Here is a 23,112-nt window from a genome sequence, read left to right on the forward strand (position 1 = left end):
GGCCATTTTTTTCCCCTTGGAGATTTGGACCTAATGTGATGAGAAAAAGGAAGTGTCCTGAGTCCAGCTTTGGCCTTCCATCTTGTGTTTCTCACTGGACTTGTGTGCTCTACTCTCCAAATGCCAGCTTGAGTCAAACACGGGCAGTTTGTCTCTTGAGCACACAGCAGAATATGGGTGTTGTAGGCGGGTCGGTGGCCCCTATACTTGTCCATTCAGGGGCCCTGGACTTTTGCTGTCCTGTTCTTCCACCTTTTTCTTCAAAGGTAGTAAGTATCTTTGAGTGTGAACAGTATAGTCTCACTGCAGCAGAGAAGTAGCCGTAGATAGCAGAGCAATAGATTCGTGTGGCTGTCTTTACAGTTGACCAAGCCCCGTCATAGGGGTTAAGAGTTATTTCATGCGGTGTTTTGGCATAAAGGAAAAACATACCTACTTATATGTCTAGACCTAGAAGTGACATCTCTCATCTGTTCATACTGCACTGGGTGAACTTAGTTACCCAGGCCTCTACAATGGAAATACCCTGGGCAGGCAGCTTCTGGCTCACTTACGTCTAGCTGTAGTCACATGTCACATGCTTACTGTCTGGCTTCCATGGAGCTGTGTGCTTCACAATGGCGTAGGGTATGTTCATCAGCCATGTGTGTCCTCAGCACCCGCTGTGTGTTAGGTGAGTCTTGGGTCTGTGAATGAGTAAGAATTTAGCCAGTGGAAGTGGGGCCAGGTTAGAACTGCCAACGCTGACCCTGAAGGCCTACATCAGCCAGCCAAGCCCAACTCCTCTTCTACTTCCAGGTCTGTCTGTGCCTGTGAAGTAATACAGGAGCCGTGGTTTGGTTGTGGTTTACTCCCAGTGAAATGCAGGTTGAAATTTAATTCCCATTGTAACTGTGTTGAGAGATAATTAGAAGTTGGGCATGGTGGTACATGCCTATAATCCCAGCACTTGTAACACTATGTTTTATTTTGGTTTTATTTTATTTTGTGAGACAGGGTTTCTCTGTAGTTTTAGAGCCTGTCCTGGAACTAGATCTTGTAAACCAGCTGGCTTTGAACTCACAGAGATCTGCCTGCTTCTGCTTCCCAAGTGCTGGGATTAAAGATGTGTGCCACCACCACCCAGCAGCACTATGGAGGTGTAGGCTGGACACTTGCAAGTTCAAGATCACCCGATGTAGTAATAGGAGCGGCGGGGCTGCGTTCCCAGCACCCCGGCCGCCTGCTCGGCTAGCTTATGCCCCGAAATAATTACATGGACACTGTATTCTTTTAATCACTGCTTGGCCCATTTCTATCTAGCCTCTTCTAGGCTAATTCTCACATATTAATTTAGCCCATTTCTAATCATCTGTGTAGCGCCCCTAGGTGCGCTTACCGGGAAGATTCTAGCCTATGTCCATCCTGGGTCGGAGCTTCATCGCGTGCGTCTGCCCAGGAGCTGGGACCCGAGAGGAGAACTGTTGAGTCTGAGCTCACTTCCTCTTCCTCCCAGCGTTCTGCTCTGTTTACTCCGCCCACCTATCTTCTAACCAATGAGGGCCAAGCAGTTTCTTATTTAACCAATGGCCTTCCTCCATCAACCCGAGATATGTAGAAGTTGAAACCAGTTTAGATTTCAGGAGACCTTGTTGTGGTCCGTACTGGTAACTCCATCACTTGGGAGGCAGAGAGGTAGGAGCATCACAAGCTCAAAGCCAACTTGGACTACATAAGTTCTAGACTAGCCTATGCAAATAGCAGGACCTTGTCTCAAAAGGAGAAAAAAAGTAATTGGATCATGAGAGTTCCATCCTCATGACAGGATGAATGTAGCTTCTATAAGAGTGGGTTAGTTATCACCAGAGCAAGTTGCTCTGCAGCCAGCCAGATACTTTCCCTTTTTGTCTCTCTAACAGGTATCTTTCTTCTTCATGAGCCCATCTTCTCTTACTACCTTACTCCTGGGTGGAGCAGCCTACCCTTCCCCACCCCAGAAGCTGAATAGACGTGACACTATCTTGGACTTTGCCTCTGCTCTAAATGAAAAGTACACTTTAAAAAGTGCATTGATGGAACTGGGCCTCGTGGCACAGCCCTGTGATCCCAGCTGCATAGGAGGCTGAGGTTAGAGGATCCAAGTTCAAGGCTTACCTGGGCTGCAAAGTAAGTTTGAGGTCACCCTGGATAACTTAGTGAAAAAAAGACCTGGGGATGTAGCTCAATGGTACCCACACACCTGCAGGTTCTAGGTTCAACCCCAATACCACCAAAGGAATTCAAACAATAAAATGAATACATAATGCAGATCGAATATTCCGATCTGTGGGCCTGTGTCTGGTGAGTAGAAATATCTCCTTGTTGAATAGTTTAGTTTGAGCTATTAGTTATCTGGTTTGAGTCATTTCCCATGGATCTGTTACTGTTAGGTTTTGTAACGAATAAAGTGATGCAATCTTGAGGGCAAGTATGGAAACTTAAAACACTCCCGAAACTTTACAGTAGGCCGTAAGGCCTATCCTGCATATTCCATGCCGTAAGATTCCAGGAGTGTCCAACTTTTTGATATTGCAATGACTTTGTCATCTGCAAATGTGTTGAGCCATACTCATAGCTATCCTGGGTGCAATGGCCTTTGGGCCATAGCTTGCACACACCTATAAGCCACCTTCGTCTGTGAACCAGTTGAATTGGAACTGGATTGTTCGTGGGCTATTTTAGCACTTGAGAGCCTGAGGCTTGAGGATCACAAGTGTAAAGCTATCGTGGGCCACCTAGGGATACCCTTTCTCAACAAAATCAAACTTAAGAGACTATTGGAGGAGTTTTTAAGCTTCTGGGTCATATCGGTTTTCATTGGTAGGAAATACTTCCAGCCTTCGTGGGGCAGTCTGGCTCCATTATTGGCCCTGTGAACAATGTTAGGAGCACAATAGTTTCTCTTCTTTGTGAGTTCAGATGATGAGACAGAAAAGGACAGATGTTCCAGTATAATTGCATCCATACTGTAGACATGTATTTAAGCGAGGTGGCTTAGCAAGTGCTACCAAGCCTGACAACCTAGAATCCACATGGTGGAGGGGGAGAACCAGCCCCTGCAAGAAGTTGTCTTCCAGCTTCTATGTGTACACGTAGTTCCCCACATACACAAACACATGTGCACACAATAAACAAACATTTAAGCACATACAAAACATGGTGCTTTACCGATGGTCAGTATGGGGTCACTAATCCAAAAGGTCATCCTGCAGCCAAGTAGTAGCTATTTTCAAAGACAGCTGTGCCTGACTGGGGGCACAGTACACCGTTTACTCCCAGCCCAACTGATCGTCAGTCATACTGACTGAAGCACAGAGAAAAAGGGCCTCTGTGGAACCCATGGACTGTCACAAAGGCTACAGAACTCCTGGACCAGAGCATGCTTATTTTAAGGTGTGGGAGTTGAGGCAAATGAGAAACAGCCGGTAGGAGAAGGACTGCCTTGGGCACCTAGCCCAAGGACACAGAAGCATGAAGACAGCAGATACCAGACATGAAACCTGATGGGCTGGGTAAGGTAACTCAAGGCAGCTCTTGTGTGCCATGGGCTCCAAGAATGTCACAGTGCAAATCCCTCTTTATCATATGCTTCTGTAGTTGATATTTTGGGTGCTCAGCTAGATGTCCTGGGCTGGAATCCCTGAAAGGAGTGTGTCAGGACCTGGAAGGCTGGGTGTTAGCCGTTGCCCTTAGGATTGCTATTGATCATTCCCAACCAAATTGGGGGGGCCTCCTGAGCATGTATTGTCCCTTGGCCAGGGATGTATTTCATCCATTGCCTATCATACATGTCAACTTTCCCACTTGTTTATAATGAAAAACTTCCCAAGATTCCATAAGGTTCTTGGATTTATGCTGGAGTGTGACTCAGATGCAGTTTTGAATTATATTCATGAGCAAGTTCCCCACTCCAGAGCAGTAGGATGTCGGTTCCCAGAGTAAGGACTGCCTAGAGGGTTGACTAAAATTATTTTTGCCTTTGCAGAGACTAATAAAAATGAATCTTGGGAAGCCTTTGTTTGGCAGCATTAGATATAATAAGAGGGATGGGTTGTTTTTAATAAAATACAGGATTTGGTTTTGATATGTAAAGGAGTAATTTTGAGCCATGCAACTTGCCTATAATCCCAACACGGTGAGAGGCAGGAAGATCAGGAGTTCAGGGCCAACTTTAGATACATAGCAAGTTCAAAGACAGCTTGGGCGGCATTAGATCCTGTCTCAGGCAAAACCCACAACAGGAAGGAACATCAGGAATGATTTTGGAGCCAGAACAGTGATTTTGGCACATGGGAGACTGAGGGAAGAAGATCTTGAGTCAGAAGCCAAGGTGGTCTCAAAATACCGAAAGCTGGGCTGGAGAGATGGATCAGAGGTTAAGAGCATTGCCTGCTCTTCCAAAGGTGGTACTGAGTTCAATTCCCAGCAACCACATGGTGGCTCACAACCATCTGTAATGAGGTCTGGTGCCCTCTTCTGGTCTTCAGGCATACACGCAGAAAGAATATTGTATACATAATAAATAAATAAATAAATAAATAAATAAATATTTAAAAAAAACGAAAGCTGGGCTGGAGAGATAGCTCAGTGGTTAAGAGCTCTTTATGTTCTTCCAGAGTACCTGAGTTCAGTTCCCAGCACCTGTAACTCCAGTGCCAAGAGATCTGATAATCCTATTCTGACCTCTGTTGCACCTGGACATACACATAGCATAGATTAACGTGTATACATACACACACACACCTTTTTGTTTATTTTAGGCAGGGTCCTACTATGTAACCCTGGCAGGCCTGGAACCTGCTGTATAGACTAGCTTAAACTTGTAGAGATCTGCTTGCCTCTGCTTCCTGAGGGAAGAAAAGAAATCTTAACAAATCAACAAGGGGTTGGGACTTAGCTCAGTGGCAGGTAGAATGCTTGCTGGCTGTAGAGTCAATTCTCAGCTCCAGGGGTGGGGGTGGGAAGGAACTGGAGTATAGCTGGTTGGTAGAACACTTGTCTAGCATCGTTCAGTTCCTAACCTGCCTCCCCTCCCAAATTAGTTTTGCTTTCTGGTGGTAAGTAGGTGTAAGAACTATAGAAGCATTTTCTCCTCTGCTTCTGTAATAGATCGCTTGACTTTTTATGTGTGGCTTTTATAAACATGGCTAATTCCTAGTGCACCTTGTTCAGGCTCTGGAGAGATGGCTGAGGGGTTATAAAGCCCTACCCCCTCTTGTGGAGGACCTGAGTTCCACTCCTAGCATTTGTATTGGTTGACTCACAGCAGGCTGTAACTCCAGCTCTAGGGAATCTGATGCCTTCTTCTGACCCCCACAAGCACCTCCCTCCAGTGCAGACACCCTCCAACACACACATGGTTTGAAAAGAATTCAGGTGAGGTGCTTCTGTGCAAATGCCTCACATGCAGGCATGCAACTTGTGTTTTTATGTTTGTTTGTTTTTTGAGACAGGGTTTCTCTGTGTAGCCCTGGCTATCCTGGAATTCACTCAGGCTAGCCTCCAACTCAAAGATTCACCTGCCTTTGCCTCTCAAGTGCTGGGATTAAAGACGTGTGCCACCACCACCTAACTGTACCTTGTGTTTTAAGGTTGGTTAAAGATAACTGTATGGGGTATTCCTGAATTCCACAGGCACAGTGTTAATGATGATAGGTGACCCCAGAACTTGTTTTTTGGACTTTTACTTTTTAACTTCTATTTTTTATTTATTTATTTATTTATTGAGACAGGGTTTCTCTGTAGCTTTGGAGCCTGTCCTGGCACTAGCTCTTGTAGACCAGGCTGGCCTCAAACCCAAAGAGATCCGCCTGCCTCTGCCTCCCAAGTGCTAACTTTTATTATAAAAAAATTTTAAGCATATAGATAAGTAAGGAGACATTAATATAATGGTTCTTCACACATACCCAGTACCACTTAAAATAACACTACACTTAGCCAAGTTCTTCCCTTTCTCCCTCCCTCCCTCCCTCCCTCCCTCTCTCCCTCCCTCCCTTTCTTCCTTCCAACAGAGTCCATCATGATTGTTCTTGAACTCACTGTGTAGACCAGGCTGGCCTAACCTTGAACTCACATAGATCTAACTACTTCTGCCTCTAGAGTGTTGGATTAGAGGTGTATACCACCACACCCAGTCTTTTGCCAATTTTCAGCTCACTAATTTACTATATGACTGGCTAATATTCTGGTCCAACTGTGCATAAACACATAGATCCTAGAAATGATTGGGTTCTAGATAGTTATCCTAGGAGCATCGTCTTTACTTCCGTTCTGGGTATCAGCCATGGAGTAAAGAAATATTGTGAGTGCGATGGGCTAAAGACTTCTCAAATTGTGTGGTTTTTTTTAGAATAGTAAGGCATTAACTGAAAAATGCCACCTATGTTTTCACCTCCAAGTTTATATTTGATATTTATATTTAGAAAAGTACAAGTTGGGCATTATAGCTTGAAATTTTAGCATGTGGGAAGCTGAGGTAGGAGAACCACAAGTTCAAACCAAGCCAAGATGTTGACAGAAGTTTCTGTCCTGCCTGGTCCTGCAGCTGTTCAGTCCCAAAGAAACTCACAGAGGCTTATATTAATTATAAACTGTTGGGCCTATTAGCTCAGGCTTATTATTAACTAGCTCTTATATTTAAATTAACCTGTAATTCTTATCTATGTTTAGTCAAATGACTTGGTACCTTTTCTCAGTAAGGCATTCTCAACTTTCTTTTTTTTTTTAAAAAAAATATTTATTTATTTATTATATATACAATAGTCTGTGCGTATCCCTGCAGGCCAGAAGAGGGCACCAGACCCCATTACAGATGGTTGTGAGCCACCATGTGGTTGCCGGGAATTGAACTCAGGACCTTTGGAAGAGCAGGCAATGCTCTTAACCACTGAGCCATCTCTCCAGCCCCCATTCTCAACTTTCTTCCTCTGAGATAGTTTGCAACTTCATCTCTGTCTTCCCTCGTCCCAGAATTCTCCTTGTTTGTTTGTCCCCCCTCTACTTCCTGCCTGGCTACTGGTTTTATTGAATCAATGTGGGTGACAAATCTTTATGCACAAGAGCATTATTCCACAGCACCAATAATACATAGTTGCAGGCCAGCCTGGGCTAAGAGTGACCCTGTCTAAAGTGAATCCTGTCCTCTTCCCTTCAGAAGAAAAGTGCAAAATCCTCAGAAGATTGTTCTTACTGTACAGTCGTTAGCCTTCCAGGAAAAGTTTGCCGTTACCCAAAGTGGTTCCAGGGCATGTGTGTGTGAGTGGTGTTTGTGTTGAATGTATGTGTGTCGTGTGTTGAGTGTGTGTTATATGTGTGTTGCGTATGTGTGTATGTTGTGTATGAGTGTTGTGTATGTGCGTGTGTTGTATGTATTGAGGATATGTGTATGTTGTGTTAGTGTATGTGTGTAAATGAGTGTTGCATGTGTGTTCAGTGTGTGAGTGCTGTGTGTATCAAGTATATGTGTTGTGCGTTTAGTGTGTGTATGTGTGTGAGTGTTGTGTGTTCAGTGTGTGAGTGTTAGGTGTTGAGTGCATATGCATGTGTGTATGCACAGGTGCAGGTGTGTGTGTGGTGTTGGAGCCCAGGCCAGTCTTCTTAACTCACTGCTTTGTTCCTCCCCTTCTCTCAGTGGCATACAGTTATTAAAAAGAAAATGTTAGTTTTTTTTGTTTTTATCTGTATTTTTGCCTCTTTCTAGGTTAAAAAAAAAGTGACAAAGCTTTGTGATAGTTGACACATAGATGATCATATGACCTTTGGCTATCAACATCAGAAATTATCTATTTGATCATGAAATACAGGTTTATATCCATTATTACTAATACTAAGCTTCAGTCTAAGAATATATGTGGTGCCTTAGGTTGTCAGCTAAAGATGGTGTGAGGAGAGGCTGGGGAAATAGCTCAATCCATAAAGCCCTTGCCACACAAGCCTGATGACCTCAGATCCAAAGGATAGAAAAGGTACAAGGAGAGAATCTGTTCCAGAGTGGTCCTCTGAAACACACCACACACACACACACACACACACACACACACACACACACACATACACACACACACACACACACACAAGAGGGGGGAGGGAGGGAGCGCGAGAGAGAAATAAAACTAAAGGTTTAAAAAGGTAGCATGACAGTAGCATGACTATAGTAAAAATTGGCAAAAAGGTGAATTTTGTCCTCTTTTTCTCTGCTTCTCTTATTTATTGTGTATGAATTATAAGTGAAGGTAAATATTGTTGGCACATATTCAGAAATTGCTTGACTGATAGGACAGGCGATCTGGAAAGCTGGAGGCTACCATCTTATTTGTTTGCTGATCTATTATTAACAAGCCATATCTGATGTTTATTATGTATGAACATAAATAGGACCTTGGTTATCTCAGTGGTTCATCTAAGATCATTTAATTTGTCTCCTAATCTGAGTGCTTCTTATCTCCTGCTCTGTTACATCCCGCCAGTGCTCTATAATAAAATGCATTACAATTAAAAACTCACCTGAGCTTGGGAGATGTTCCTGTGGAGGATAGAAAGGCTCGGATAAAGTCTGTGTTGCACAGTTTGTGGCTTAGCCATGACGCCAGTGATTCCAGTGGTGGGCTGTGAAGGTGACCTTGAAGCAGTCGGTTGGAGGATGTGGACAGTATTGATGCTCTGCTAATGGAGTCCCCCTCCTCTTTCTCTATCGTGTCTTTCATTCAGTATTATGTATTTTAAATATTGGCTGCCTGCTTGAGGCTATCACTCATCATATGAATTTTGTGTGTCTGTAGGTTTGCTTTATCTTTGTTGGGTAAAATTAAAATTGTACCAAAGTTCAAAAGTGTGTATTAGACTCTTTCTTCCCTAGACTCCAACCCTAGGATCTTTGATGCTGTTTTAATAGGTGACTCTGGTTCTTAAGCTTCAATGTATCAAAAGGGGGCTAACCCCAGTTAGTTCAGAGTTCTGTTTGTTTCATTTGTGGGCAAAGGAAGTTCATTTCAGAGGTGGATGTCAGCAGTGGTGGCCTCAGGTCGTGGCATCAGCCTTTTCTCTTTAAGGCCTCTCTTTTGATAGATGAAGAGATGAGCAGGCATCCAAGTGACAAGCAAGTCCTTGTGCCAGTGCAGCCGCAGGGTAATAACATGCTGCCGTGTTTCTGGTGTCAGCCCAGGCACCACGCAGAGGACTCTCATTGCTTCCTGGGGCCAGAGGATCAACGCTTTCCTCTGCTTAGCTCAACATCAAGCTGAGCAGGGGGAGCACTGGCCTTGAACACCTCCCTGGCACTGTGATTGAGAGTGAGCACAACAGTTTCTCTAGACTTCATTATTTTGCAAAAGGTTAATTGTAGCTTTTAATCTTTCCCAGAATTAAATGGACCCCTCTCTAGGTTATGGTTTGCACGGCCAGCCAAACGTGGCTTCTGAGTCTAGCAGAGAATTGAAGAAACCTCTAACCTTTTCTAAATGCCCTCACAGGACCAGACTGCGGGCCAGATAGCTGCAGCCTGCTGACTAGGTCATTGTCCCAGAGGCGTGCGCTGTCTCCATTAGAACGGTTCCAGGTTCAGAAAGAAACGAGGCTTGTCTGACATCTCGGTAGTGTGAGTGGAGAGATGGCAGCTCTTGGAGTGAGGCACTAGCTGTGTGTCACACATCTTTATGCCCACGCCATGCTGCATAACAAAATGGAGTTGGAGAAATGCCTTACTTGGTAAGTTTAGGGTGAAGAATGTGAGGACAGGTGAGTAGGGGTCAGCAGTTTGCAAGGGGGACAGAGTGGGGCTCTGTGCTGCTCTCAAGGTTGCATATCTGACTGTTCAAGTCTGGAAATTTCACATGCAGCTTATCGAGGGAGTAAGTCAAGTCCCAGGGGAATGTTGACAAACTTATTGTAGGAAAAGGTGATTCGATTTGTGTTGGGAAATTGCATTTTGCAAGGGAGATCTTGTTTGAAGTGTTGGGGTATCTCGGGGTAGACTCTGGGGGCAGCAGATCAGAGTTGAGTCTGGACAGCATCTTGACCTGAGCAAGGCCAGTGCATGCCCGGGTTGCCCATCTACTGTGATCCGGCAGCAGTTCCTTTTGCTCTGGGCTCCTTATTTTCTTACTCCATGAAACGTTATGTACCTCCACTTCTATTCCTCCCCTGAGGACAGTGACCAAGTAGTTGCTCAGCTGTTCCTTTGATGTCCCCAGAAGTGCAGTGGACACTGTACTTAAGGGCTGGTGTGGAGAGGGGGAACTCCAGCCCTTCTGCTTGTGAGTTCTAAGGACTTCATTTAATCCTCATAGCTACTTTCTGAATCAGACTTCATTCATACTGTCAGTCAAGAGGCGTTAGCTAGTACTGAGGTGCACCTTGTTCTGCCTGCTCTATGGAGTTTGCAGCTCAGTTAATTAAAGCAGCCAGTTAACAGGTCCAGTGAGGAATGAAGGTAACTTCCTGGGAGAGATGTCATCTTAGCTATGACCTGAAGGGTGACAAGGCACTGCCCAGACTATCGGACCATGTCATGGGGCCATGATGGGAGGCTACATCTCGGTCAGATAGACCTGAGGCATGTCCCAGCTGTCCCAATCTTGATCAAGAGGCAGATCATTACTGTTGTGAGCCTTGTTGCATGTGTGGTCCTAGGGAGTTGACAAAGGTAAACACATGCGCAAAAGATAATGCCATGAAGTTCCTGGGACACGATATGAGCCTAGGTACCAGGCACTATTGTGAATATTTATTAGTAATATGCTTAAAATTGGTTCATTTTTATTGTGTGAATTCTGCTCCCAAAAGTACTGTCAGCATGGAGAAATGTTGTGGTTTGCACATAGAATATGAGTTGGGGTGAGGAAGACAGAGAGGAAGGCTGAGCCCTCTTACAGGATGGAAAGGTCTGAGGACTGAGCAGCACCCACCTTGTAGCTGGCAGGTGTTGGAGGCAGGGTTGGAACCTGAGCTGTTCCTCTGGCACTGCGGAAGTCTCGGGGCATTTTATCAGCAACCTTTCACAGAATCCAATAGCGTGATAGGGTCTCCTGCAGCTAACAAATGATTATCTACAGTGCGTGCCCAATCCGAATCCTGGTCATGGGTGATGTGTGTTTGTGTTGGCAGCCATGGACTTTAGCCTCAACTAGATCCGGTGAGCAGAATTAAAGGAACATGTCATTTCAGGATGGAGGAAATCTGGAGATGGAAGGGAAGGAAAAAAGAAGAAACCACCACAGCTGGGCATCTGAGGGTGGGAGGAGCACTGGCCTGGGTCATACTGAAGGGACATTGAAGTAGGGGGCACTGAGGGGCGAGGCATCGCTTGGGCTCTCTGCTGGCCTCCTTACCTCACCACAGCAGAGTGCTTGGCAGGTAAGGTTTCCGTGGTTCTGCTCTGTGTAGTTAGGGTCCAAACACCCTTCCTTCTCGTTCCTCTGAATCAGGTTGTCCTGGTATTTGGCCAGCGAAGAGGCTGACCTGTATCTGTCAGAGCTGTCAGCAGAGGCTAATTGCTTTCTGATGACTGGACTATGTTCTACTGAGTGGAGCCAGAGCTCGGGAGGGGCCTACCCTTCAGGCTCCTGGGCCTGGTGCTCCGTGACAAACCAGCTCCCAGAAGTGTGGTGAGGAAGGTTGCCTTTGTTAACCTGTTACAAGAATAGAATTGATCTGCAGCTTGTTAGAGAGTGCAGGCAGCATGCCCGACCTGTGAGACACAGGCAATGTGAGCCCAACTCTCACACCTCTGGTCAGTTATCTGATTTTCCCAACCTGGAAAGCAAAGAAATAAGGTAAAAACTTGATAGAGGTTTCTCCGTAGATATGTGTTTGAAGGGAGAATACATTTGGAGAAAACTCTACTCAGTGTCAGTACATAGAACTGTTGTCAATAATCTAAGCAAAGCAGTACGTGGCTCTAACCTTGGAATTTAACTGTGCAGGTCTAAATGCTAGGTTATTCCCAGCAGTAGAGAAGTTAAGACTGACAAATCTTGAGCTTGAGGCCAGTCTGGTGCACGCAATAAGAACCTGGTCTCAAGAAGCTAAAGCTAGAAATATCCTGGCACATAAAACCTAACAAGTGTTTTTTAAAAAAAATTTACACTGTCTCTGGTCATGGTGACACACGCCTTTGATCCCAGACCTTGAGAGGCAGAGGCAGGCAGATCTCTGAGTTTGAGGGCAGCTTGGTCTACAGAGCAAGTTCTAGGGCAGCCAGAGCTACACAAAACCTTGTCCCAAATCCCCAAGCCCCAGAGAAAAAGAAAAAAGAAATTACCTTCTCCCTGCCCTGGGTTTCAGGATTCAGCCTCACCTATAACCCACTGTTCTAGTGGAGCTGTAATGGGCGTCAATTCTGCTTTAGAAGAGGTCTTGAAGACCACTTTCATCCATGATGCCTGAGCACATGGAATTCATGAAGCTAGTGCCAAGTCCATCTTTGTGTTTACATCCAATGTGATAAGCCTAGATGTGTTAAGTTGGAGGAAGGCTTTGCACTTAGTACCATAGTCAACCAAATTAGGGTTGGTGGCAACAAGAAACTGGGGGGATGGAGAAGGGAGACCCCATAAAGTGGTTGGTCGCAGCTGTGCAGTGTCTAAGGACTATGGCAAACAATCTCAGGTCAATGATGTCATCAAAAAGTACTTCAAATGAAAGAAGTGAACAATATTTTGACTCATTAACAAAGGAGAAATTATAGAGAGAATGCTCTCTGACCATAGTGTAATTATACTGGAAGTCAGCAACAGAAAAGGGTCATAAAAATTCCCAAACGTTTGAAAATTAAGCAACATACTTCTAAAGAGTGTGTGGAACGGAAGTTAGAAAATATTTCCAATTGAATGAGATTTAAAAAATGCAGCATGGGGGGCTGGAGAGATGGCTCAGCGGTTAAGAGCATTGCCTGCTCTTCCAAAGGTCCTGAGTTCAATTCCCAGCAACCACATGGTGGCTCACAACCATCTGTAATAGGGTCTGGTGCTCTCTTCTGGCCTTCAGACATACACACAGAAAGAATATTGTATACATAATAAATAAATATTTAAAAAAAAATGCAGCATGTAATGTATTTCAGCGAGTGTCGGATTTAGAAGGTGCTGTAGCAGTAGTCAGAGTTTAATGCTATGCCGCTGTGATAAGTGCAGATTCCCAGGACTGAAAGAGGATGTCACCGCAGACTCTCTAAACATGGGAAGATCAGAGAGGGACATGTCTCTTGTAGTGCAAGCATGAGACCTGGCTTTGATTCTCCAGCCTCCATTTTAAAAAAAGCAAGGTGTGGGTGCCAGCCTGGCCCCAGGGGGTGAGGGACCCTGTCTCAGGAGAATAAGGCCGCAAGTGACAAAGCAGGACACCTAGCATTTTGTGATGTTTATACGACTATATAACCTAACCTGGCCTCCACTCTGGCAAACCCACACATACACAGACCCAAAGATTGCAGTAAAATATCACATGGCCAGATGTTCAGAACTTAGTAGAAATAAATTCTTTGAAACACGCCTTTGTTTAATACTTCATTAGAAGCCATACAGTGGTGGCACATGCCTTTAATCCCAGCACTCAGGAGTCCGAGACAGGTGCATCTTAGTTCTAGGTCAGCCTGGTCTACAGAGCGAGTTCCAGTATAGGCTCCAAAGCTACAGAGAAACCCTGTCTTGAAAAACTTTAAAAGAAAAAAGTTAATAACAACAAATAAGGTAGGCCTGGTGGCACATTCCTGTAATCCCTATATTCAGAAGGCCGACAGAGGCAGGAGAATCACAAGTGCAAGATGAGTCTTTATTTAAAAAAACAAACAACACATATACATAACTTGACTAGTCCATTAGAAGTTAAAGAAATTAATCCGAGTCACGGCACCAAAAAAAAAAAGTTAAAGAAATTAAATTCAGGGCTGGAGAGATGGCTCAGTGGTTAAGAGCATTGCCTGCTCTTCCAAAGGTTCTGAGTTCAATTCCCAGCAACCACATGGTGGCTCACAACCATCTGTAATGAGGTCTGGTGCCCTCTTCTGGCCTGCAGACACACACACAGACAGAATATTGTATACATAATAATTAAATAAATATTTTTTAAAAAAAAGAAATTAAATTCACTGGCCTTCAGGCATACAGACAGAATATTGTATACATAATAAACAAACAAACAAATAAATAAATATTTTTTAAAAAAAGAAATTAAATTCATGGTTTAAACTTTATTACAAAGGAAGCTCTAAGTTCATTTGCAAAGTCTCTCAAATAGAATTAATAATGTAAATTCTACACAAATGTCTGGAAAAGAGAAATGAAGAGTTTCACATGAGTTTAGTTGCCCTTGGAGGTCAGAAGAGGGCACTGGATCTCTGGAGCTGGAGTTTATAGGTCGTTGTGAGACACCTGATGTCAGTGCTGGCAGCTGAACTCAGGTCCTCTCCAAGAGGAACCGATGCTCTCAATCACGGGCCATCTCTGCAGTCCAAAGCTTTACTTCTCATTGTGTGTCTGTGGCTGTGTGTGAGTAGGTGTGCTCGCATACAGCTGCCTTTGGAAGACATTGCTGTGTTCGCTGGAACTGAAGTTGCAGGTGATTATGAGCCACCGTATGTGGGTGCTGGTACCCGAACTTGAGTCCACGGATGGACAGCCTGCTGTCTAACCACTTCGCCATCTTTCCAGCCCAGCCGAACTTAGGATGCTTACTAATACTAAAGGCCTTGCATGAAACTAGATTATTTACCCTCATAAATTTAGAGAAACATTAACAAATCAAATTGAAGAACATAAATAAAGGGTAAAGGGTGGCGCACGCCTTTAATTCCAGTACTCAGAAGGCAGAGGCAGGCGAATCTCTGTGAGTTTGAGGCCAGCCTGGTCTACAAGAGCTAGTTCCAGGACCAGGAAAGGCTGTAAAGCTACAGAGAAACCCTGTCTCAAAAAAAAAAAAAAAGGCGGGGGGGGGGGGAAGTAAAGGGTTCAAGGTAAACTTCTAGTGGTAGAGTGCCTGTTCAGACTCAAAGAGTCCTGTCCTCGGCAACACACACACACACAGATGGAGAAAATTGGCTGGTAGGAGGGGGTACAGATCCTTGATTTGTATTGTCCCCTGGTTTCTCTCATGTAAAAATCTCCGCCATGACCAAGCAGGCTCCTGGGGTGAAGTCACTGAACATGAAGTTGGAAATGTATAGACACTGGCTCTCAGGAACTGGGATGATTCACTTTCAACACATGATGACAATGTTGTTACTGATCCCTACAATGCAAGATGGAGCCAACATTTAGTCAGCATTCATTGCAACAATGGATGTAATTCAGCGTAATAACAAACTTAAGAAAAAGACTTTTGTCACAGTGGTGCATGCCACTAATGCCAGTACTCTAGAGGCAGAAGTAGGAGGATCTCTGCAAGTTTGGCACCAGCCTGATGAGACCCCATGTTACAAAAGGAGGGGTGGAAGTGGGGGAGGTGGCTTAGTTAGTGGAATACTGTAGAACAGGCATGGGGACACATGTCTCTACTACCCATGTAAAACAATGCTAGACACGGAAGTGTGTGTCTGTAACTTAGTGCTGGGGGCCAGAAACAGACAGATCTTAGGTCTTTCGGGACAGCTATTCTAGCTGAACAACAGATTCCAGGTTTAGTGAGAGACCCTGTCTCAAAACCTAAGGTGAAGAAAAGCTAAGGAATACTTCCTAATATTATACGTGTGTGCGCGTGCCCACACACACACACACAACCAAGAAAGAAAAAGACAAAAACCTTGTAATTTTTGTTTTTTTGGCTGTTTGGGAATTTATTTTAATTATAAGTTTATTTTTATGTTAGTAAAATAATCTGATGTGTAATCTTCTATCCCAGAATCACCATTCGGCCACCTTTGAGGCAGTAAGGTGCCTTCCCTGTTCACTGCTGCCACAGGAGCCCTTGAAATTCAGAATCTGTTTAAAGATACAAAAGAATTTTATGTTGAAGGAGGCCACTTGTTAGTTCCTGGCTGCTCAGCCCCGAAATAATCACACAGAAACTGTATTAATTAAACAACTGTTTGGCCCATTAGCTCTAGCTTCTTATTGGCTTACATATTAATTTAACCCATCTCCATTAATTCCATTAATCTGCATCACCACAAGATTGTGGCCTACCAGCAAAGTTTTAGCATGTCTGTCTCCGGTGGCTTCTCCTGACTCTGCCTCCTTTTGCCCAGCATTCAGTTTAAGTTTTCCCTGCCTACCTCTATTCCCTGTGCAGGCCCAAGATAGTTTCTTTATTAACTAGTGGTATTCACAGCATACAGAGAGGACTCCCACCTAGAAATTCTTTGTCATTTCTCTTACCAGTTGAGTATGTTTTATACTTTCGGTTGATACTTCTAAACACTACAGTCTAGGTGGACCTTCAACTCAAACAAAGAAGCCTGACTGCGGAGATTTAGATAGTTGCAGCCACCATTCCTAGGAAACTATACTCCTGAATGTTGAAAACAGTAAAATTTGTTCTTCTGGGAGGAGTAAATCAGTGGCAGAGCACATGAAACTTGACATTAAACCTTGGCCTCAGTCACAAGCACCCAGATTTCATCTAGGACCCCTAATACTGATATTAGTGGAAGACCGTTCTTTTCAGGGGTTTATGGTAAACCATTGCAGCCAGATACATCAGATAGGAGTGAACGACTTCTAATCTTTGTTCATCAGAGATTAAGTTGCTGAGCCATATTTTCATCATACTTTCCAAACAATGTAATTTAAGAACACTTTACACTTTGCACACAGTTACTTCTACCCCAGCTGATGCTCTGGCAGTCAATCTGCTCGGTACTTCTGTGTTGGGGATTGCTTGTGCCTCTTGGATCATTGCTGGTTCATTTTCAGATGTTAGACTATCCCGTTCCCATAAGCACTGCTTCCTGTAAGCACTGCTTGCTCATACTGTGCTTGGGAGTAAGTGCTGCTCGTGGTCAGTAACCCAGAGAGAGGAGAATGAAATCCTCCAGCTCATGCAGAACAAGTCTCTTGAGTTGTGTAAATCTGTGTGACTGGTTCATAAGCTTCACCTCTCACGCAGATAAGGGTGATTGTTGCCTTGTACTGGGGCTGCCCTTTCATGGTGATACCTCTTACATTCTAATAGGCTAATATGATAAGGGCCCAATTCTTCACTCTTTGGTGTTCTACCACTGAGATAGATATGTCCCAGCCACTGGACGCCTTTAAAAATCTTTGTATCAACTGCTGGGGCTGGACAGATGGCCCAGATCAGTGATTAAGAGCATTATGTAAAGGATGTAACACAATTCTAGTTAGTCTTAATAAATAAAAACCTAGAGTTAGATATTAGGGGCTAAGAGCTGAAAGATCAGAGAAGCAGAGCAACCAGCCACTGGAGTTCTTAACTTTCCAAATGCTCAGACCAAATGGGTAAGATCCTGTCTCTATGAATCCTCAGACTGAATGCCCTGAGATCTGTCTCCTGCCTTATATTTCTCTCTCAGCCCAACCATATCACTTCCCATCTCCACCTCCCTAGTGCTGAGAATAAAGGTGTGAGCCACTGCTACTTGGCTCTGTTTGCCTTTTAGCCCAGGGAGTCCTTGAACTCACAGAGATCTACCTGCCTCTGTCTCCTGAGTGCTGGGATTAAAGGTGTAAACCACCACTGCCTGGCCTCTAGGGCTAGCTAGTGGCTTTCTCTACACTCTGATCTTCATGCAAGCTTTATTTGTTTAAGCACAAACAAAATATCACCAACAGAAGGACCTGGTTTGGTTCTTAGTACCCATATGGAAATTCACAACTATTTTGTGTCCCCTTTGGTCACCAGACATGCAAGTGGTGCACATGCTTACATGTAATCAAAATGCTCATACACATAAAAAAAATAAATCTTAAAAATAAACTTTAAAGGGCTGGAGAGATGGCTCAGAGGTTAAGAGCACTGACTGCTCTTCCAGAGGTCCTGAGTTCAATTCCCAGCAACCACATGATGGCTTACAACCATCTGTAATGAGATCTGGCTCCCTCTTCTGGTGTGTGGGAAGCAGAATGTTGTACACATAATAAATAAATTTTTTAAAAAAATTAAAAACTTTAAAAAATATTTGTAATCAACTGATGGAGGAAGGTCATTGGTTAAATAAAAAGAAACTGCTTGGTCCTCATTGGTTAGGAGATAGGTGGGAGGAGTAAACAGAACAGAATGCTGGGAGGAAGAGGAAGTGAGCTCAGACTCCACAGCTCTCCTCTCCGGAGCAGACGCCTCAGAGAGATGCCATGCTCCCCGCTCCAGGGAAGATGCACGCTATGAAGCTCCGACCCAGGATGGACTTAGGCTAGAATCTTCCCGGTAAGACCGGTGCTATACAGATGATAAGAAATGGGCTAGTCCAGGTGCGAGAGTTAGCCTAGAAGAGGCTAGATAGAAATGGGTCAAGCAGTGTTTAAATGAATACAGTTTGTGTGTTGTTATTTCGGGGCAAAAGCTAGCTGAGCAGGCGGCTGGGGTGTTGGGGACGCAGCCCCGCCGCCGTTCTTATTACTACAATCAACCTAACATTTTACTTGATGTACAGATTGGTACACGTTGTGATAATGGATGGACATATGAAGGGGGTTCTGAGGAGTCCTCATTCTCTGAGGCTTTAGGGTCAACACTGCTGAGAGACTCACATATTTACTGTGGAAATGGCATTCCCAGTTCTAGGTGTTTTAAGTATTCACCTGCACATTACAAAGTGATGGATTTCCTTGTTTTCATGTGTATATATGATACTCTTTGCTTATATTTTATGCTTTTTGTGTTCTGTGCACTGCAATATGTGTAAAGCTAAGTTTTGAGATCCATGTGTAAAACTGGGTCTGGTGGCACAGGTCTGTAACCCCCACTACTCAGGCCAAGGCTAGAGGATCAAAAGTTCAAGGTTCTCTGAGCAACCTAATTGAGACCCTGTCTCAAAGAAAGGGAGTGGAGGCCTGGAGAGGTGGGGAGGAGCAGTAACTCCAGCTGAAGGATCAGCTGTCCTTTTCTGGCCTCTGTGAATACCCACATACCTGTGTGTGCAGACATACACATGTACATACATAAAAGCCAAACAAGTCTAGGCTGGAGTGATGGCTCAGCAGCTAAGAGCTTTTGTTGTTCTTGCAGAGGACTCAGGGTTGGTTCTCAGCACCTACATGGTGGTGCACAACCACCCATGACTCCAGTTCCAGGGACTTTGACCCTTTTTTCCAACCTCCTCAGGCACCAAGCATGCACATAGATAGATACATGCAGGCAAACCACACATTCTTAAAAATAAGTCTTTAAAACTTAGAAAAAACAAAAGCAAGCTACCATATGACTATATTTGTAACAGTCCGAGACTGGGTCTGGCTCTGGAGCACTGCTGCATTCATTAAATTACTGTGGTAAACTGGGCAGTGGTGGCGCACGCCTTTAATCCCAGCACTCGGAGGCAGAGGCATGCAGATCTCTGTGAGTTCGAGACCAGCCTGGTCTACAGAGCTAGTTCCAGGACAGGCTCCAAAGCCACAGAGAAACCCTGTCTCGAAAAAACAAACAAAAAAAAAAATTTACTGTGGTAACTGACACGCTGGTTGTACCCGGTTGTTTCTTTGCTGTCTGATCCTCACTCATCTGCTTCACTGTATGCCTTCCATGAGGTACCTGTAAAATGTCACTCAAATAGGCTAATAAGTTTCTGAGTCTTGGAATGGTTCAGGAGTTAATGCGGTCTACAGAATGTCAAAGATTGTTGGCAAGTGGGCGGAGCACAGCAGAAGCTTGGCTCATTTAGAAAACTATGCTAGGTGCTGGTAAAATGGCTTAGTGGGTAAGGGTACTTGTTGCCAAGCTTGATAGAGTTCATTTGATGTCCCACGTGGTGGAAGGAAAGACCTGTCTCTGCCTGCAGGTTGTCTTTGACACATATGATAAGCAAATGAATAAATGTAATCTAAAGACAGTGCCCATCTGGGAGCCAGGCATAGTAGCCCATACCGGTAATCATAGCACTCAGACAGGATCAAGTTCTAGGCTAGCCTGGGCTACATTGTCACAAATAGAAAAAAGCCAGGCTAGACCAGTGCTCATTCCCAAGGGAGATTAGGCAAAGAGCCTTGCTCCATAACATTAAGACTTGAATGTCTCCTTGCTTGGCAACTTTGAGAAAAGAATCTTATATTTAGGATAGTGGATAGTACCATTCTACCTCCCCCAATTTTTTGTCATCAAAACCATACCAGATTATTTCTTAGCCCTCAGCATTGGGAAGTTAGCACTGTGCACTGTGAGTTTCAGTCCTGGTATCCAGAACACTCACTGTCTTCATTCACACTGTTCACTCTTACTCATAAGGGTGTTTTTCCATCAGGGGTGGATGAATGAGATTTACAACTATGATCCAGAAACGTACCACGCCACGTTGACGCACTCAGTCTATGTCCGGCTTGAGGGTGGCACCTTAAGGCTTTCAAAACCCAACAAAAACATATCCAGGAGGGCGAGCTACAATGAGACAAAGCCAGAGGTCACCTACATCAGCCAGAAAATCTACGACCTCACAGACAGCAAGGTAAGTCTGGGTAATTCTCGAAGCAGAGCTTGAATGAATGAAAACATTTGTAATCTTTTCATCTGTACCCACCCTGTGATCTTATTTAAGGAACAGTATATTATAGGACAGCATCCCAGACAGCAACTGTGTGGGCCACTCTGTGTGGGCCAGCAGCACTGATTTCTATGAGCTTCTGCTGCTGCAACTCCATGGACCACACCTCCAGGAGCAAGAACTCACCACACTCAGAATTTTTACCTTAAATTCTGGTTATGGGGCCAGGGATGCTGACCCAAACCTGTAATCTCAGAAGGCCAAAGTGGGAGGATCCCTATGATGTAGCCTGGGCCATATAGTTTGAGATCAGACTGAGCTGGAATACATGTTTGGAATCCTATCTCAACCTGCCACCTTTACATATACAGTAAAAGAGAGAGAGAGAGATAGAGAGAGAGAGAGAGAGAGAGAGAGAGAGAGAGAGAGAGAGAAAGAAACACCAACACCAGTGGATTTTGTAGTCTAAAAGCAATGTGTTGTGGTGCCAAGTGTTGATAAAAGGCTCTGTGAAATATCAGCATAGTGTACACACCAGTGCATTTGGATAAGGTATTGTCTCTAAAGAGCTAGTTCCAGGACAGGCTCCAAAACCACAAAGAAACCCTGTCTCGAAAAACCAAAAAAAAAAAAAAGGTATTGTCTCTATGCTTGTGGAAAATATACATTTATTACTATTACACACAGACAGCGAGTGTGAGTGGTCTTTAAGTTCCTCCACAGTAATGGAAGTATGTAAAGTAGTTGCTATGTAGATTCATCCTTGAGTTGATTCCCAGCATTGACCTACACTTCCTGTCTAGGCTGAGAGATACTTTTTCCCTCACCTTAATATTCATCTAGGGCCATTAACTGAGTTGGTATCCAAGACCATATGATAATAATCATTTAAATGTCACACTCCGTTACTGCTGCCTAACAATGAAAGATACTTATAGCTCATGTGTAGTTCTTAAATATGTACACTTCAGAATTTTGAGGAATAACAAGTCATTTCTAAAAATTTATTCTGCGTTCAACAGTTGGGTTACAGTGGTAAGAGAAATTTAACTTCTATCATTTTAGTCAAAGGCTCAGAAAGGCTAACATTTCTGATACATGTGATATTGATGCACAAGGCAGACAGTCTTTCATATGTAAATCGTCATTTGTCTTTCTCCATAGATTTATCTTGTACCTAAAAGTCTGGCTCGCAAACGAATCTGGAATAAAAAGTACCCCATTTGCATTGAACTTGGTCGGCAAGATGACTTTATGTCCAAGGCTCAGACGGACAGGGACACTTATGAGGAGAAGCCACCTGCTGAGAAAGATCTGGCAAGTGAAGACCTTAAGAAGCCACCCCAGCCTCAAGAGGGGACAAAGTCTAGCCAGAGAGACCCGATACTGTATCTCTTTGGGAGAACTGGCCGGGAAAAAGAAGAGTGGTTTAGGAGGTTCATCCTGGCATCTAAGCTGAAGTCAGACCTCAAGAAGCAGCCTGGTGTTTCTGGAAGTAAATCAGGTAATAGTGTTTGTGCAAAGTGTGTATGTGTTTAAAGGTCTTGTGGGAAGTGTAAGAGGAAGCACCAGGCAGGAAGGCACTTCAGTAACTCAGTTCATTACTCTCTGCCACCTCAAGTGTGTCGTCATGACATGTGTACCTTTTACAGTAGCCACTGCCGCCCTTTGTACTAAGTCATCTTTCCCGATGTCCATTTGTGGGCAAATGTGGTTAGCCCGTGGCTGCACCCTGGGAGTGTCTTTTCTTGGTACTCTCATAAAAGCAGCTACAAGAGACCCTTGTCTGAAGAAAGTGGTAAGAGCAGAGCATGGTGGTACACACCTTTAATCTCAGGACTAGGGAGTCGGCAGGTGGATCTCTGTGAGTTTGAAGCTAGCCTAGTCTACATAGTGAGTCCCGGGCCAGCCAGAGCTACATAATGAGAGTCCCGCCTCTGCCACCTTTAGGCATGTGCCACCACACCCAGCTGCATTTGGTTATTTTAAGTGACTCGCACTCGAGCCGGGCGGTGGTGGCGCATGCCTTTAATCCCAGCACTCGGGAGGCAGAGGCAGGCGGTCTGGGAGTTCGAGGCCAGCCTGGTCTACAAGAGCTAGTTCCAGGACAGGAACCAAAAGCTACAGAGAAACCCTGTCTCGAAAAACCAAAAAAAAAAAAAAAATGACTCACACTTACAGAACAACAAAGTCAGCGGTAAGAGCCAGGAGTGTGGAAGGCCTTGGTACCGCCTCACACTGAAATCAAGCAAGCCTCCACTCTCTTACTGTCAGTACCTCGATTATCCTGAGTAACCATAAAGCACTGTGAGTTGAGATGGAACTTAAGGCAACGGGTGAAGACTGTACTGCAGTTCATAGCCACTGCCAACCTGCGGGACGATTTACAGACTGTCTGCCTTGTGCATGAGTATCACACTTATCAGAAAGGTTACCCATTCTGAGCCTTTGGCTAAAATGCTGGAAGTTAAAGTATGCACAGCCTTTGCCCAGCTGGCTTGTTATCAGCTGTGACG

General features: G+C 44.4%; 1 protein-coding gene across 2 annotated transcripts in view; it reads left to right on the top strand.

Moving 5' to 3' along the window:
• Window positions 1-23,112, top strand: part of Tex2 (testis expressed 2) — a 119,985-nt gene that overhangs the window by 54,752 nt on the left and 42,121 nt on the right. For both annotated transcript variants that reach the window (XM_075990341.1, XM_075990342.1), the window contains exons 3-4: window positions 20,360-20,560; window positions 21,761-22,100. In XM_075990341.1, coding sequence (XP_075846456.1) covers window positions 20,360-20,560; window positions 21,761-22,100 — 541 coding nt within the window. The remainder of the gene's footprint in view (window positions 1-20,359; window positions 20,561-21,760; window positions 22,101-23,112) is intronic.

The sequence above is a fragment of the Microtus pennsylvanicus genome, chromosome 11 (assembly GCF_037038515.1).
Source record: "Microtus pennsylvanicus isolate mMicPen1 chromosome 11, mMicPen1.hap1, whole genome shotgun sequence".
Taxonomy (NCBI): Eukaryota; Metazoa; Chordata; class Mammalia; order Rodentia; family Cricetidae; genus Microtus; species Microtus pennsylvanicus.